General features: G+C 43.9%; 1 protein-coding gene across 2 annotated transcripts in view; it reads left to right on the forward strand.

Moving 5' to 3' along the window:
* Window positions 1–18,249, forward strand: part of BAIAP2L1 (BAR/IMD domain containing adaptor protein 2 like 1) — a 111,624-nt gene that overhangs the window by 43,250 nt on the left and 50,125 nt on the right. For both annotated transcript variants that reach the window (XM_030933089.1, XM_010388450.2), the window contains exon 3: window positions 3,793–3,879. In XM_030933089.1, the coding sequence (XP_030788949.1) occupies window positions 3,793–3,879 (87 nt within the window). The remainder of the gene's footprint in view (window positions 1–3,792; window positions 3,880–18,249) is intronic.

An 18,249-nucleotide genomic window follows, 5' to 3' on the forward strand; every position in this document is an offset into this window, starting at 1 on the left:
GGCCACACGACTTGGTAGGGGACCACATACGCTGGGAATTCTGGGAGGTGTGATTCCTGGAAGGCCATTACTGTAAAAATCTACCATGGGCTCTGAGGTGTGTGACCTTACCTCACGGGCAGTGGGAGGCCACCAAAGGCTTTAAGCAGAATGTTCACCCAATGTAACCATATTTTAAGGAAAAATTATTAGGTAGATGTGCATAGATTAGTCTAGACTGAGGAAGTAGTTGGCCAACCACTAAAATAGAACTACACTAGTTATTGTGGCTCATGCCTGTCATGCCAGCACTTTGGGAGGCTGAGGTGGGAGGATCGCTTGAGCCCAGGAGATCAAGACCAGCCTGGGCAACATATTGAGACCCTGTTTCTAGAAAAAATAAAAAATTAGCTAGGTGTGGTGGCGTGCATCTGTAGTCCCAGCTACTCAGGAGGCTGAGGTGGGAGGGCCGCTTGAGTCTAGGAGGTTGAGGCTGCAGTGAGCTGTGATCACACCACTGCACTCCAGTGTGGGCAGCAGAGTGAGACCCTGACTCTTAAAAAAAAAAAAAAAAAACTAATATGCCTCTTTCCTTAAAACGATAAGTAGTAGAAAATATCTTAACGTGCTCACAAAAGGGAGGCAAAATTATGAAAGTATTAGTTATCTCTTCTGGATAAATTTTGTCGTTTTCAAGTTGCCTTATCATAGCAAAGATATTTTACAAGACCGAGAAGGTTACATGGTTTTCAATGTAAGTCAACAGTTAATGAAAAATTATGATTTCATGTGTGGATGCAAACCAAACATTTTGTTTAAATATTGTGTAATCCTGCATGCCATTCCACCACTAATTTGCTTTTCAGATTATCAGTACTTTACAACTTAAAATCTTCATACTAAGATGTTACATCTTACAACTTGACAGTTTCCTGGCTACACACCTTGTTTTTAGGTGGAGTCACTTCTTTCTTAGGTCTAGCCAAGACCAAAGAGTCAGAAAGCACCATAATTTAGAGCTGAGGAAGTGAAGTGCCCAGCCAGAGCTGTGTGCCTTCCCGCTGACTCAACATTGACCTTGGGTATGTCCCAGAGTATCTCCACTCCGCTGCCCTTAGTGCAACGGGCTGATGACATTACGAACCATCATTGGCTGGATTAACTAAGTATATATATAAATGCTAATTGCTGTTGTTCTTTTTGCATTGACACTTTAAGGGTATTCTGAGTCTTATAATAGTACAATAGCTAGAGTATTGCATTTCCTAAAGTTGGATACATATATAGTACAAACCATAACATATATACACATAATATATATAAAAGTTATATATTTATATATATATTATATATAATATGTATTTTATGAAATATATATTTATATAATATGTATTTATATAAAATATATAATATGTATTTATATAAAATATATATAATATGTATTTATATAAAATATATATTTATATATATTTTTGAGACTGAGTCTCACTCTGTCACCAGGCTGGAGTGCAGTGGTGCCATCTCAGCTCACTGTAACCTCTGCCTCCTGAGTTCAAGCGATTCTCCTGCCTCACCCTCCCAAGTAGTTGGGACTACAGGCATGCACCACCATGCCCAGCTAATTTTTGTATTTTTAGTGGAGACAGGGTTTCACCATGTTGGCTAGGATGATCTCAATCTCTTGACCTCGTGATCCTCCCGCCTCAGCCTCCCGAAGTACTGGGATCACAGGTGTGAGCCACAGCGCCCAGCCATAAATTTTTAACTCTACAATAAATCCTCAAGTAGATTAATTTGCCAGAAAAAAAAAATACTACTGTCTTGGCTTTTCATACCTTCAACTGGACCTGCACATGAATTAATTCTGTGGCTCGCAACTATAATCCAAGCACTTTGGGAGGCTCAGGCGAGAGGATGGTTTGAGCCCAGGAGTTCAAGACCAGCCTGGGCAACAGGCTGGAGTACAGTGGTATAGTTGTAGTTCACTGCAATCTTGACCTTCTGAGCTCAAGCGATTCTCCCACCTCAGCTTCCTGAGTAGCTGGGACTATAGGCATGTGCCACCACCACCGTGCCTGGCTAGTTTTTTTGTTTGTTTTTAATAGAGATGGGGGTCTCCTTATGTTGCCCAGGCTGGTCTTGAACTCTTGGGCTCAAGTGACCCTCCTACCTCAACCTCTCAAAATGCTAGAAGTACAGGTATAAGCCATTGCACCCAGCCCCTTCATTTTTTTTTTTTTTTTTTTTTTTTTGTAATTAGCCAGGAATGGTGGCACGTCCCTGTAGTCCCAGCTACTCGGGAGGCTGAGGCAGAAGGATCCTTTGAGCCCAGGAGGTCAAGGCTGCAGTGAGCCATGATTGTGCCACCGCACTCCAGCCTGGGTGAAAGAACAAGACTCTGCCTCTAAAAAAAAAATTAAAATAAAATCCACCTTGTTAAAACAATTGCCCATTATACATTGGGGCATTGCAGCTGGTGTAGCCTCTGGGCTTCCCAAGGGCTCCTTTAGCTCCAAAACCGTGTGGTCTCCAAAGCTCCAGGAGAAACTGATTTCTATGTCTGAAACCAATCTTACAGTAAAATTCCAAATAAATGCTTTTCTCCAAAATGACAGTAACCAGTCTGGGTCTGTATCATACACCTTCAGTACCTTCAAACCTAGATGGTAAAGTGAAAAAAGTGTATTCGCAGCTTCCATTTGTTCGTCCATTGCTCACATTCTTAGGGCATTTTAAGGATGAGCAACCTTTGTTTCAGAAAGGGTAAGTGATTTGCCCCAGGAGGTCACGTAGTTATAATTTCGTCTTCAGAATCAGTTTGAAGGGGGCAGTATTATTTTTAAGATAATTAGAACCCACCTTGTAGCAATAAAAGTTTTCCTGTCTTTGCCAAAAAATAAAAAAATGTAGAGGATTCAGTTGGTTTTTTCAGACAATTGTATTGCTTTTTGGAAAGATAATATATTTCAAATTTCATATATTCTCTCCTGGCAACGAATAGGTTGGTTGGTTGTGGCTCAAAATGTCTTTTTCAATAGAATAATGAAGCACTGCCATCAAAGGACCAGACTCCTAGACCACTTCACACAACTCCTTCTGACTAAGAATGTTGTAGACCTGGAGTGCTGGAGAAGAACTAGCTCAGAAAGGATTTCTGGCTGGAGAGGATGTGTTTCTTTTTTTATTTTTATTTTTGAGACAATATCTGGCTCTGTCACCCAGACTAGAATGCAGTGTCACGATCTCAGCTCACTTGCAACCTCCACCTCCTGGGCTCAAGCGATCCTCTCACCTCAACCTCCCAAGTAGCTGGGACTGCAGACACACTCCACCATGCCTGTCTAATTTATGTATTTTTTTTTTTTTTTTTTTGTAGAGGCGGGGTTTTACCATGTTGCCCAGGCTGGTCTCAAACTCTTGAGCTCAAACAATCCTCCCGCCTCAGACTCCCAAAGTGCTGGGATTACAGGTGTGAGCCACCGTGCCTAGCCAAAGCCCTAGTTCAACGTTAGGAACACATCCACTCTGAAACTGGCATCAGGAGCAAGCAGAGCCTTCTCTGGACCTTCAGCCCCTGCTGCTGAAGGTTCCCCGGGGCTGGGCAGAGACGAGGATCTCATGTGACTATCCCTTGGCTGGGGGGCCTCCACCCCGGTGCAGCTCTCAACACAGGCCTTACCTCCTGAGAGCCACACCTGCCACGGCCCAAACCTTGCGGCCAGAAGGGACCGAGGGGTGTTTGAAAGAAAACTTGTGTCGCTTCCTCCTTTCCTTGTCTAAGTGACGATTTTGTGTGTCACCTTTCGTGTCTAGCTATGATCCTGGCAGGAAAAGCCTACTACGATGGAGTGGCCAAGATCGGTGAGATTGCCACCGGGTCCCCCGTGTCGACTGAACTGGGTGAGCCATCTGTCCCTTTATACGTAAACCCCACTTGTCATCCCGTGAACCCCGATAGAAACGCATGGGACGGCCCAGTCCAGAACAGGAGAGATCTGGACCAACATGCTGCGGTTCTGCTTCACCGTGGTCTGTGGATATTGACGCTTAGTCGGAGGGTGGACCGGGGCTGGTGCCGGAGGGCAAGTGGAGGCCTTGTTTTCTGGCCAGCCTCCCTGCTCTCCTAGGAACTTGAGCTTTTGCCCTGGGTGCCTGGGCTCTCACCCTTCCCCCTGGGAGTTTGACCTACATTCCTGATGGGCGAGCAGGGCCTCCTGGGGCCTCGGGCTGCGGCCGGAGTGTTTCCTGTGACTCACCTAGTAGAAAATCCAACTCCTTTACGTTGCTCTGTTGGCCCTTGCCTCTTCCCTGGTTGCTTTCAGCTGTGATTTTTCCAGTTCTGCTGGTATGAATCACTCTCCTGTGCAGGCAGAGAGGGCGGTCATACCCTGGGCAGTGCCTGCTGCCGAGGGGATCTGGGCTTCTGTTTACAGAACACTTCACTGTCGGGGGGGAAAGGTGGGCTTTTAAAACAGCCCCACACAGCACCCTCATTTAAAAAATGTGTTGAATATGTTTTATTGTACAAAGGGTAAAATTTCTGGCTTGACCGGAGGAAAAATCATGGTAAAGTGTATGTGTGTGGTTAAAGAAAAGTGCATCCATGTCCAGTTAAGAAGTAGGAAGGGGAAGCAAAGGAGTAGGGAGGCATCACCAAGGGAAGGTACGGGCAAGCCACATGGTTTCTCGATGGAGCTGTCCTGAGGGTTTTTAGGATTGTTTGGAAAGCTCTTAACTGACCCATAAAAGACAGGAACAAGTGAGACGCCTGACAGTGGAGTTGGGGAGCTGGGCTGTTGGATGCAGAGGCGATCTGGGTCCTCATGGTCTCTGAGGACTTTGCACTTGAGTTTATAAAGCCATAGGCACACGGTAGACTATATGCGGGAAGTGATGTCCTGTTAGTGAATAAGTCAGTACTGCCAGAAAGAGATCTAGATTTTTTTTTTTTTATTTTTTATTGAGACAAAGTCTCGCTCGTTGCCCAAGCTGGAGTGCAGTGGCATGATCTCGGCTCACTGCAACCTCTGCTGCCCAAGTTCAAGTGATTCTCCTGCCTCAGCCTCCTGAGTTGCCGGGACTACAGATGCCCGCCACCATGCGCGGCTAATTTTTTTGTATTTTTAGTAGAGACGGGGTTTTGCCATATTGGCCAGGCTGGTCTCGAACTCCTGACCTCAGGTGATACTCCTGCCTCAGCCTCCCAACGTACTGAGATTACAGGTGTGAGCCACCACGCCCAGCCTATATTTATATATATATATATATACACACTATTTTATAGTTATGTATTTATTTATTTATTTTAGAGATGGGGTCTCTGTGTTGGCCAGGTTAGTCTTGAACTCTTGGCCTCTAGTAGTCCCCCCCACCTTGGCCTCTCAAAGTGCTAGGATGACCAGCCTCACCCAGCCCAGTACTGCTATATTTAATGGACTCACATGCAGAAGTTTTCCAAAATCCTGTCTGTGCCCTGGTTGGTGCCATAATCCTGCATGTGCCAGCGAGGACTGAACCGTAGTAACTCTGTTCCAAGCACGATGAATGTAATAAAATATGGAGGCTGCTGAATGTAGACAGAAGCAGAGAGCAAAACCTAGGATGTTTGGGGGAGTTGTTGAGATGACTATAGGGTTCCAAAAATAGCATAAATAAAAAGTAACATCCTATTGGTGTCATGCCTGAGAAAGAAAACATGCGTGACCCTTACATTAAAACATATGGCGCTCCGACTCACCACACCCAGTTTGCCTTTTAAATGTTTTATGGGTCCTGCCACTGTTTAAATAAGACTTCTGCTCCACACCTTACTTGAGTCAGCCGTGAGTTCCTAATGTTGAAACAGCTATTTCCACAGCAACTATGTTGGTATAAACAACACAGGCTTAGAACTTTCATTTCAGTGAGGAAAATATTTTGTGATGGTGAAATTTCTTTCATGTGCATGCATATATATATATATATGGTGTATTTTTTGTTTGTTTTTGTTTGTTTTTTGAGACAGAGTCTCACTCTGTCACCCAGGCTGGAGTGCAGTGGCATGATCTTGGCTCCCTGCAGCCTCTGCCTCCAGGGTTCAAGCAATTCTCTCGCATCAGCCTCCTGAGCAGCTGAGATTACAGGTGCCCGCCACCATACCCGGCTAATTTTCCTATTTTTAATAGAGACATGATTTCACCATCTTGGCCAGGCTGGTCTTGAACTCCTGACCTCAGGTGATCCACCTGCCTCCGCCTCTCAAAATGCTAGGATTATAGGTGAGAGCCACCGTGCCCAGCCACTTGTGCGTATGTATTTTATTCAGAGGGAACAGAAATAACTTTCTGTTGTATTTAGTTTCAAGCTGTCCTTTTGCTTAATACTTGCTATCTCATGCAATTACTGGTTTTTCTTCTCGTTTCTGGCAATTCCATGGTACAATCCTATCTCAGGAGAAGTTACTTCCTTGACTGGCTCCGTTTTTATTTTATTGATACAGTTCAGACTAAAAAGGCACCCCGTATCTGTTTAAATTCCCTGTATGGAAGAGTCGTGGACAATTCGTAGAAAAAAAAAAAGACCAAAGATAGATTGTATTTTTCTCATCTTCCAAGAAGATTTTATTGTCTAGTTACTTCGTGTTGGTATTTGGTATTCACAACTTCATCATGAAACTTAACTCTCTCTCCCTACGAGAAAACTCAAAGGGGTGTTATCACATATGTGAAAATCATGAATCATTTCAAAATGCTCATTCTGTGAGCCTCGAGGGTCGGCCTGTGTGACAGTGGTACCATTTCTGATGTCTAGCTGTGGATACTTAGACTTAGGTCCCTCCTGGATCAGCTCACTCATTGCTGTGTGAACAACGTAGGATGCTTTGGCCCAAAAGTAAAAAAATAAAATACCCAATGAACAGTGAGTTAAGCAATCAGCATCTTTATTATTCCGTATGAGGAGCAGCAGGTTGTCAGTTAATCATCGCTAGAGACCCAGGTTCCTTCTCTCTGTTTTCTCATCCTCATACTCATTTCCTCATGGTGCCAGGATGGCTGCCACTGCTTCTCCAACCATCACATCCTCTCTCCCCCCATTGTCTCCAAAGGTAGGAAGGGGAATTTCTTCTCAGGTGTGCTGGCTTCCTTTGCCCCAAAGCTCCAGCACACAGCCCGTTATACCCCATGGCCCAATTTAGATCACACGCCCAGGACCCAGCTGCCAGCAAAGCTCCTCAGGCATGAGACAAGGAACACCAGGGCACAGAGGGTGTAGCTGTTAGGAGATGGCCTGGTGACAGCCCCCACGTCAGCATCTCTGGTATTAAAGGTCTGTTTTCAACAACTTTCAGCGAAAGGGCAGGACTCATAGAAATGTTAGCGGTGCCCTGGGTGTACATGGTGCTTCCGCGTTTTGTGTGTGTCTGAGTGGAGCCATGTTTTTCTCCCTCATGGGCCGGTGTGTGGTTTTACCAGCAAGCATATACTTCAAACTTTGTAACTGCGGCCAGGCATCGCAGTGGCTCAGGCCTGTAATCCCAGAACTTTGGAAGGCCGAGCAGATCACCCGAGGTCAGGAGTTCAAGCCTTGCCTGGCCAACATGGTGAAACCCTGTCTGTACTAAAAATACCAAAAAATTAGCCAGGCACGGTGGCGCATGCCTATAATTCCAACTACTCGAGAGGCTGAGACAGGAGAATCACTTGAAACCGGGAGGCAGAGGTTGTGGTGAGCCGAGATCGCGCCATTACAGTCCAGCCTAGGCAACAGAGCGAGACTCCATCTCAAAAAACAAACAAAAACTTCATAATTGCTGTTTTTCCTGGGCCCTCTCACTTTTTTCCCCAGAAGACCACAGCCATCCTTTCCAGTCTGTTTCTATTTGGGAAGGGGAGATCTAAGCACAGAGGAAGAAATAGTGGCCTTGGGGTAGGGGGCCTTAGGGTAGCTGTAGGTTTTTTCTGCTGTTTTTGTTGTTGTTGTTGTTGTTGTTGTTGTTGTTGTTGTTGTTGTTTTAAGACCAAGTCTCACTCTGTCACCCAGGCTGGAATGCAGTGGCGCAATCTTGGCTCACTGCAACTTCCGCCTCCCAGGTTAAAGCGATTCTCCTGCCTCAGCCTCCTGAGTAGCTGGGACTACAGGTGTGTGTGTACCACCACACCCAGCTAATTATTGTATTTTTAGTAGAGATGAGGTTTCACCATGTTGGCCAGGCTATTCTCAATCTCTTGACATCATGATCTGCCCGCCTTGGTCTCCCAAAGTGCTGGGATTACAGGCGTGAGCCACTGCCCCCGACCATTTTTTTTTTTTTTTTTTGTATTAAAGATGGGGTTTCACCATGTTGACCAGGCTAGTCTTGAACTCCTGACTTAAGGTAATCCACCTGCCTCAGCCTCCCAAAGTGCTGGGATTACAGGTGTGAACCACTGCACCCAGGCTGACGGGACTTTTCGAGAAGGGGATGAGAGATTGTCGTTAGTGTCTGAGCGGCTGGCAGGCATCATGATAAGCAGTCACAGTCCCCTTGGAAATGGTGGTTTCACTGGGGTTCCGACCATAAACACCAGGAGTTATGGGGTAAGGATGGTGGAAATCACAGAAGAGTAGCGTGTGCGTGGCCCGTCTTAGAAGTATTGTTCACTCTTGTGCCGTCTTAGAAGTATTGCCCTGCTCTTGCACCATGTGCTTCCGTACAGAAACGCGGGTCTCCGGACGTGTCCACCGCATGCCAGGCACTTTTGTCTCATTTCATCCTCAGTAGCCTCCTGGGTGACTTCTTCCTCAGTGGCTGCAGGGTGCAGTGTTTCCTCGGGGCGGCTGATAGGCCCTAAGGGTAAACGTAGCCATCACCTTTTTCTGCATGAGCCTAAGCGATAACAAGTGATAACCTCCATGGGCAACCACATTGGGTCACATGTCCCCAGCAAGGTGTTTGGCAGCCAAGCTAGGCAGCGCATGGACTGTGGGGGTGGTTACCCCTCCAGGGATGGTAGGGACATGGGTGCTGCCTGGGTTGCAGAGCTCACCCCGCCCAGGCGAGTCCAGGAAAGATCCTGTGACCCAGGACAGTAAGGCCAGGCCACATCTCACTTTCCCCTGAGACAGCCGGATAGCATGCCGCCTGGCACCTAGGAGATGCTCGGGAGTGGTGACGTTGCCACATTCCTGCTGTTAACTTGTGTGACTCCGGGTGACACTTCACCTTGGGCAGTGGGTTATTTACTCATCATGGAGGTGACAGCCACGCCTTCCAGGTCATTAGATGAAATGAGATGATTTGCCTTGTGGCTTCTGTATCAAAGACTGGAAAGATGCCTCTCTGTTTCTACTTCACACATTCGCAAATATTTCAGAATTTAAAAACAGTGGCAATTTTCTTCATTGACATTCTCCTCATACGGTAGGTAATAAAAGTTTGTAAGAATATATAACATTTTCTTTTCTTTTTTCTTTTCTTTTTTTTTTTGAGGCAGAGTCTCACTCTGTTGCCCAGGCTGAAGTGCAGTGGTGCGATCTTGGCTCACTGCAATCTCTGCCTCCCGGGTTCAAGCGATTCTCGTGACACACCCTCCTGAGTAGCTGGGATTATAGGTGCCTACTACCATGCCTAGCTAATTATTGTATTTTTAGTAGAGATGGGTTTTGTCATTTTGCCCAGGCTGGTCTTTAACTCCTGACCTCAAGTGATCTGGCCACCTTGGCCTCCCAAAGTGCTGGGATTATAGACATGAGCCACTGCACCCGGCCAGAATATATATTTTTCTTGATTATTCATGAACCAGTTGTTCAAGTCTCTCCATTGTGTCTTTGTTTTCTGTTTCATTGGTCTCTCCTTTACTCTCCTCCACGTATCTTTGAGATGACTCTGTTATTCTTTTTCTCATTTCTTTTTTTATTATTATTTAAGTTCTGGGATACATGTGAAGAACGTGCAGGTTTGTTACATAGATACACACGTGCCATGGTGGTTTGCTGCACCCATCAACCCATCATCTACATTAGGTATTTCTGCTAATGCTATCCCTCCCCAGCCCCCCACCCCCCGACAGGCCCCAGTGTGTGATGTTCCCCTGCCTGTGTCCATGTGTTCTCGTTGTTCAGCTCCTGCTTAGGAGTGAGAACATGTGGTGTTTGGTTTTCTGTTCCTGTGTTACTTTGCTGAGAATGATGGTTTCCAGCTTCATCCACGTCCCTGCAAAGAACACGAACTCATCCTTTTTTATGGCTGCTCTTTTTCTAATTTCTTAAGTGGTACATGTAACTCATTAATTTTAAAATCAGGCAGCCCTGCTTTGCATGGTAATGGCATCATAAAAATGCGCAAGCTGAAACCACACAAAGTGTGGTTTTTATGCTGCAAAATTACATTGTTCTATGACCTTTAAAAATGTTTGTTAAAAACTCTCACTGTCAGTTAGAAATGTACAGGGAAATCACACAATAGTAAAACTAATATTAGTGCACTTTAAAGCATTAGAAACATTGGGAATTAGAGTTTTTATTTGTAAAAATCCTATCAGGAGTGGTGTAAATAGTGCTTGCCACTTTCTAATGGCTTATGATAGAGCGAGCATCTTTTCTATGCTTTAGCAAATTGCAATACTCCTTGCCAAATTTGGATCAGCTTCCAACATTTTATCCTTGCGATTACAATGTTGTGAAATACCTTCAGGAGTTCCTTCAAGGTGAAGTTTGTTTTTTGTGTTTTGTTTTGTTTTGTTTTGGTTTGTTTTGTTGCTGGCATCGCTTTCCCTGAAACACCTTCATCCTTTTCATCACAGCCACTTGCCTCAATTATGTTGATAAGTTTCGGCCTCACTCAGTTCCTGTGGCCGTTCCTCCAGTGCCTCAAAGGCCAGCAGTGTCAGCATTTCCAGTCAGCTATTTCTTCTCTAACTCTATCTACGTTTGACTCAGTGTTGCTACTTTTCACTTCATTTATGCCTCTTCAGTTTTGTTGGCCAATTTCTCTTGCAGTTACTCATTTTTGTAACACCACCTGGGTTATCACTGGGAGACAAGGAGGCAACACAGCTACACACTTGGCTGTCTGTGAGGATGCTCTGCTATCCTTGCACCAATAACAGACTGTCTTAATTACTGCAACTTTCTAATCTTGATACCTAGTAGCATAACTCCTCTATGTGAGAGTACCTTGGCTATTCTATGACCTCTGCATTTGCTTATATTTTAGAATCAGCTTGTGAATTTCCACTTTAAAAAATTCGCTTGGAATTTTGATTGGAATACTTTGAATTTACAGGTTGATTTAGGTGGAGTTGACATCTTAGCAATATTGACATCTTAGCAATATTGACATCTTAGCAAATATGGATTTTCTAATCCATGAAAATGGTGTATGATTTCATTTATTTGAGATTTCTTTCATTTCTGTAGCACTATTTTGTATTTTTTATTGTGAAAGTCTCCTGCTTTTTTATAGATTCACTCTTTCTGTGTTTTGTCCTATTGTAAATGGTCTTTTTAAATTTTTATTTCCTGATTGCTGGTTCCATTGAATTTTTTTATTACAGTGCCTGTCTTTCATTACTGGAAGTTCTATTTAGTTCTTTTTGAAATCTGCAAATTAATTTTTTTGTCATATTTATTTTTATAGCAGCTTGAGATATAGTTCACCCATTTAAAGTATACAGTTCACTGGTATATTCACAAAGTTGTATGATTATCACCACAGTTAACTTCAGGATATTTTCATCACCTCAGAAAGAAACCCTTACCCACTAGCAGTCGCTTCCCGTTTAACTCCAGCCGTATCCAACCATTCATATGCTGTACATCTTTAACACTTGTTATTGTCTCTTTTTTTAGTATAGCCATCCTGTAAACGATTTTACACATCCTGTAGTGTGAAGTGGGCTCTCATTTTGGCTTACGTTCACATCTCCCTAGTGACTAATGACATTGAGCATATTTTCATGTTCTTACTGGCCATTTGCATATCTTCTTTGAAGAAATGTCCATTCAGATCCTTTGCCCATTTTAAACTAATTTTTTTTTAATTACTGAGTTTGCAAATTGACTTTTAGGCTGGAGCGCAGTGGCGCAATCTCAGCTCACTGCAATCTCTGCCTCCCAGGTTCAAGCGATTCTCGTGCCTCAGCCTCCCGAATAGCTGGGACTACAGTACCCCGCCACTACACCCAGCTAATTTTTGTATTTTTAGTAGAGACGAGATTTCACAATATTGGTCAGGCTAGTCTCGAACTCCTAACTTCAGGTGATCCTCCCACCTCGTCCTCCCAATGTGCTGGGATTACAGGCGTGAGCCACTGTGCCCGGCTGTCTTTTCATGTTCTTACTGGCCATTTGCGTATCTTCTTTGGAGAAATGTCTGTTCAGATCCTTTGCCCATTTTAAATTATGTTTTTTTTTATTATTATTGAGTTTGCAAATTGACTTTTGTCATTTATACAGCAGTTCCCTTGCTTGAAGTTCTTGAGACTCCAATTTCGCTAGGTGTTTTTATTGTATCTCTTGATGGCTGTTCATGAAGGATTCTTTCTGTAAGGGTTTTGCCAAGTCCTCTTGTTCTCTTCCATGTTGGGCTGGTTGTTCTCTTTATTGTGGGTGTAAATTTTTTCTGTTTTTTGAGACACGGTCTTGCTATGTTGCCCAGGCTGGTCTTGAACTCTTAGGCTCAAGTGATCCTCCTGCCTCAGCCTTATGGAAGATGTAAAAGTTTTGCTGTTGGAAATCACCAGGAAATGAAAAGGAGAAATGCCAAGCAATGGGAGAGTCTCTCTGATTCTCTGAAAAATAATATAGTTCACTTCTTTTTCCTTTTTTTTTTTTTTTTTTGAGACGGAGTTTTGCTCTTGTTGCCCAGGCTGGAGTGCAATGGTGTGATCTCAGCTCACTGCAACCTCCGCCTCCCAAGTTCAAGCGATTCTCCTGCCTCAGCCTCCCAAGTAGCTGGGATTACAGGCATGCACTACCATGCCCAGCTAATCTTTTGCAATTTTAGTAGAGACAGAGTTTCACCATGTTGGTCAGGCTGGTCTCAAACTCCTGACCTCAGGTGACCCACCCACCTTGGCCTCCCAAAGTGCTGGGATTACAGGCATGAGCCACTGCACCCAGCCTACTTCTTACGAAGAAGATACTCTTTAATATGCATATGCAAAATTTGCAAGTTAGTCTTAGTATCTAAAACTTAAGAAATAATGACAGATTTAAATGATGTGCAAATCTGTCAGACCTACATTTCACCCCCACCAGCGAATTCATTTCTTGATTTTGCTCCTTAAAAGACCCTTTGTGAATAGAATCTGTTCTATTAGAGAGATGATTCAGAAAATGTGTCCTTGCTCTTTTTTCAAGTATATTTGAAAATGATAGAAAAATATTGATGATTTAAAGAGAAATAGCAAATTCTAGTTATTTTCATGCTGAATGTTCTCAATGACTTGAAGATAAGAGTTAGCGTATAATTTGAAAACTTTTAATTTCATTTTGCTAAAATATCACCTGTACCAGAGGTACCTTAACTGCAGGGCTGAGCAAACTACAGCCAGGGATGACCAGGGCCTGCTTGTAAAGAAAGTTGTTTGTTTGTTTGGTTTTTGAGACGGAGTCTTCCTCCATCGCCAGGCTGGAGTGCTGTGACGCTATCTCAGCCCACTGCAACCGCCACCTCCCAGGTTCAAGTGATTCTCTTGCCTCAGCCTCCCTAGTAGCTGGGACTACAGGTGCTCACCACCACACCCAGCTGATTTTTTTTGTATTTTTAGTAGAGACGGGGTTTCACCATATTGGCCAGGATGGTCTCTATCTTTTGACCTCGTGATCCACCCGCCTTGGCCTCCCAAAGTGCTGGAATTACAGGCGTGAGCCATCACGCCCGTCCAAGAACGTTTTATTGGAACATAGCTGTGCCCGTTTGTTCCTGTCTGTGGTTGCATTCAGACAGGATGCAATACAGTAGCAGGGCTGTGATACAGTAGCAGGGCTGTGATACAGTAGCTGGGCTGAGTGACTGCAGCAGAGACGGTTGGCTCACAAGGCCTAACATTTTTGCAATTCGGTCCTTACCCGGACAGTAGAAGATCTTTTGTGTCATCCAGTTGCTTGCTTCAATTGGAGTAATCTCGTAAGGGATTTGGTATCCTTTTCTCCAAAGAAAAAGCATTTCCTTACTACCAGCTAGCTAAGTGTCTGAGTTTAAGGTGCATTAATGACATAATCCTAACAACCACAGTAGCATGGGATACTCAGGTCCTAACCTCTTTGTCTTGTTGGGCAGAGCAAACAAACCATAAACCCAAACCCAGAGATCTGTAGTCAGGGTTTGGCCAGTAACATATTTTAATCCAACTGTTCATTTTATTTATTTTTATTTTTATTTTTTTTGAGATAGATTTTCGCTCTGTTGCCCAGGCTGGAGTGCAGTCGTGCGATCTTGGCTCACTGCAAACTCCACCTCCTGGGTTCAAGCGATTCTCCCACCTCAGCCTCCTGAGTAGCTGGGACTACCGGCGCCTGCCACCACACCTAGCAAATTTGTATGTGTGTGTATATATGTATGTGTGTGTGTGTGTGTATATATATTTTTTTTTTCTTTTTTTTTTTTTTTTTTTTGAGACGGAGTCTGGCTCTGTCGCCCAGGCTGGAGTGCAGTGGCCGGATCTCAGCTGACTGCAAGCTCCGCCTCCCAGGTTTACGCCATTCTCCTGCCTCAGCCTCCCGAGTAGCTGGGACTACAGGCGCCCGCCACCTCGCCGGGCTAGTTTTTTGTATTTTTTAGTAGAGACGGGGTTTCACCATGTTAGCCAGGATGGTCTCGATCTCCTGACCTCGTGATCTGCCCGTCTCGGCCTCCCAAAGTGCTGGGATTACAGGCTTGAGCCACCGCGCCCGGCCTTCTTTTTCTTTTTCAATAGAGACGAGGTTTCACCATGTTGGCCAGGCTGGTCTCGAATTCCTGACCTCAAATGTTCCACCCGCCTCAGCCTCCCAAAGTGCTCAGATTACAGGCGTGAACCACTTCGCCCAGCCACTCCCACTGTTTAGTTGTTAAGTAATAGGTCATAGGGTCAAATTCATGCCACTCAACAGGTGGTCAGTGTGTGTACCTGAAGTCACTCATGTGACTTTATCACATGTTAAATCCTTTATCACACGTGATAAAGGTAAATCCTTCATCACCTGTACACAGTTCAGTTCAAGGCAGCACACCTACCCAGCAGTGCCCATTTAAAAGAGGAAGCTGACATTTTCATAAACTTCCAGTTTTGTTCTAAATCAAGCAAGGTTTATTTTTATAACTCAGAAAATTTTGAAAAGGTGAAAGGGAAAACAGAAATGGTAAGGGGAAAATGTTTTGCCAAAATCTTTAAAAGAACCTTTGAATCAGTTTTTTCATCCTTAAAGCAGAGAAAAATAAAGGTTGTTCTCTTGACTTCTCAAGAAATAACAGACTTTCTTTGGGGAGTTTATAAATTTGGTTTGAGCTTTTTAGAGCTCACCATTGTGTAAACTGAGGCTGTTATTTTGTTGCAGTTTAGTCAGCCATTGCATTTTGAATCATTTATTGTTTGGGCCAGTTTCTTAAATTGGGCACAAAACAAAAGATTTTATCTCCTGACTATCAGGGAACCTAGAAAATCATAGATTTCCTTTCATCATTGATAGAATGCTTATGAATTATGCAATTTTTAAAATCTATATTATAGATTTGTCTTGCTGATACTCATAATCCGATCTGACAGTCTTTGGTCTAAAAATTAGAGGAGAAGCCAGGCATGGTGGCTCAGGCCGGGCGCAGTGGCTCACGCCCATAATCCCAGCACTTTGGGAAGCCGAGTCGGGCAGATCGTCTGAGGCCAGGAGTTCGAGACTAGCCAGACCAACACGGCAAAACCCCATCTCTACTAAAAATACCAAAGTTAGCCAGGCGTGGTGGTGTGCACCTGTAATCCCAGCTACTCGGGAGGCTGAGGCATGAGAATCATTTGAACCTGGGATGCAGAGGTTGCAGTGAGCCATGATCACACCACTGCACTTCAGCCTGGGTGACAGAGCCAGACTGTCTTTTAAAAAATAATAATAAAAAAAAAATAAAAAAATTTTTGAAACATTTTTGAACTATTACTAATTCACAAAAGTATTACAAATATATTCCTAAGATCTGGATAATAGAATTTATACCGCAGTAGGGAAAGAGCTGAGCTGAGCCACAGCAGTTATAATTGACCAAAATCACTTATCTTTTAGTTACAGGTTAAACTCACTTTAAAGAGATTAAAATTATTCCACAAAAATAGCAAAGAAACAAGTGGAGATTTTATTTACTGAACACCGTACCTGCTATATGCCAGGCACAGTTCTAAGCACATTATAAATGTAATATTCACTCCTGTAATCGTCATGACAGCACTGTGAGGCCCATGCTTATTATTTCCATTTTACAGATGAGGAGACTGAGGTACAAAGGCAGTAACTTGCTGAGGTCGCATATCTGGTCAGTGGCTGGTTCATCTGACTCCAGGCTACCTACCAGGTATATGACCTAGCCTGCCAACTTAATTTTCTGTATGTCCGAAAGATGTGCTTTTTTAAAAAACAAAAACTTTTTTTAGAGATGGGGTCTTTCTATGTTGCCTGGGCTGGTCTCGAACTCCTGGGCTCAAGCAGTCCTCTCACCTCAGCTTCCTGGAGTGCTGAGATTACAGGCATGAGTCACTGCACCTGGACTGTGCTTTTCTAACGTGCTTTACCTTATGGCTGTCAGATTTTTGTGCCCATTAGACTTCAGCAAAATAAAGGATCATGTTAAATCGCAAACCATCATATGTTCCACAATGGCTCAACACGTGAATATGAGTCTGTATTTTGTTGGATTTTTCTCATCTGTAATCACAATTTTGCTGGTTTTACTTAGAAGCATTTATAATGCGATCATTTATTCCAGCTTTTTTTCTTGAGTAATTTTAGTTTGAGGTTTGGAAAATAATTTTTTCCTGGAAGCAAGCACATGGTAAATGCCTTTAGACCTTGCAGGTGGCTTTTTTTATCTCAGTTTTTGAGTGGATGGTCTTCTGTCTTCTCCCTCTTGGAGTAGGAAAGGTCTCAGCTAGAATAATTAGAGAGAAAGGTAGGTTTATAATTTATAAAACCTGTAAGGGCCCCCCCCCCCAAAAAAAATTAGATGGGCGTGGTGGCAGGCACCTGTAATCCCAGCTACTTGGGAGACTGAGGCAGGAGAATCGCTTGAACCCAGGAGGCAGAGGTTGCAGTGAGCTGAGGTCACACCTTTGCTCTCCAGCCTGGGCAATACAGCAAAACTCCGTCCCCACCTCAAAAAAATACTTGTAAGAGCATGTACTGTGTAAGTCCTTATGTCATGTAGGCACATTGGTATAAGTATGTATACATTCCTAAAGTTTAGGAAGATGTTCTGTATTTTAAATTGTACTTGTTTACAAAAGTCGTTAAAAGGAGAACATTCCTTCTCTCAGCTTTGAAGTGAGTATATATACACTCAATGTACTAAAATTAGTAAATATTACTTACATAAAAGCTGAATCATCAAATCAAGATTAGTCAATTTAACACTTAGTGCTTCCAGATTGCTTGCTGGGCACATCCTAAGTGTAAATCTGAAACATCATTGCCTGTTTTTCGTTGTGACTTTATTATGCTTGCCCATTCTCTTAAATCTTTGGATTTTTAAGTGTATGAACAGAAAATTGTTTAAACCTAATTTTCACGTTACTCAAATTGGTCTGTTTCTCCTTGAAGTATATTGTATGTCCTAGTAACTCAAGATGGAGAGGGTGTAAGCATCCCTGTCCTCACGCTTCAGCCCCAGCCAAAGGGCAGCTGGCCAAGGGGCTGCAACAACTGGGCCGGACAACTGGCCTGTCATGGTGAGGGAGTGGCGCCAACGACCTGGGGCTGTGCCTCTGCCATCATCACCATCCTTGTTCACAAGAGCTACTTACATCCTCTTACAAATAGGTGTGGATTTGTTACTTTTTCACAGCACCGTGCTGGGCCTGCAGTGAAGGGTCAGGAACAAAAACACTAGGTGATAACACCCAAATGGGGAGTGGGAGTTTAGAGCATGCCGAGAAAGAGCTGCTGTGCTCAGACGCACAGGTAGCAGCAAAGGGCGTAGCCCACGTGACAGGTTGAAGAGAGGGATACTCAAAGATGGATACAGCTAGAATCATGAAGCCAGTGAGGCCTGGCCATGCCAGATGCATTCCCAAGCACACCATGGTGCCACGGTGGAGGGTAGACAGTTCTGGTAGGGGGTTAGAGTCTTTG

This window comes from Rhinopithecus roxellana, chromosome 6 (genome assembly GCF_007565055.1).
Source record: "Rhinopithecus roxellana isolate Shanxi Qingling chromosome 6, ASM756505v1, whole genome shotgun sequence".
Classification (NCBI taxonomy): domain Eukaryota; kingdom Metazoa; phylum Chordata; class Mammalia; order Primates; family Cercopithecidae; genus Rhinopithecus; species Rhinopithecus roxellana.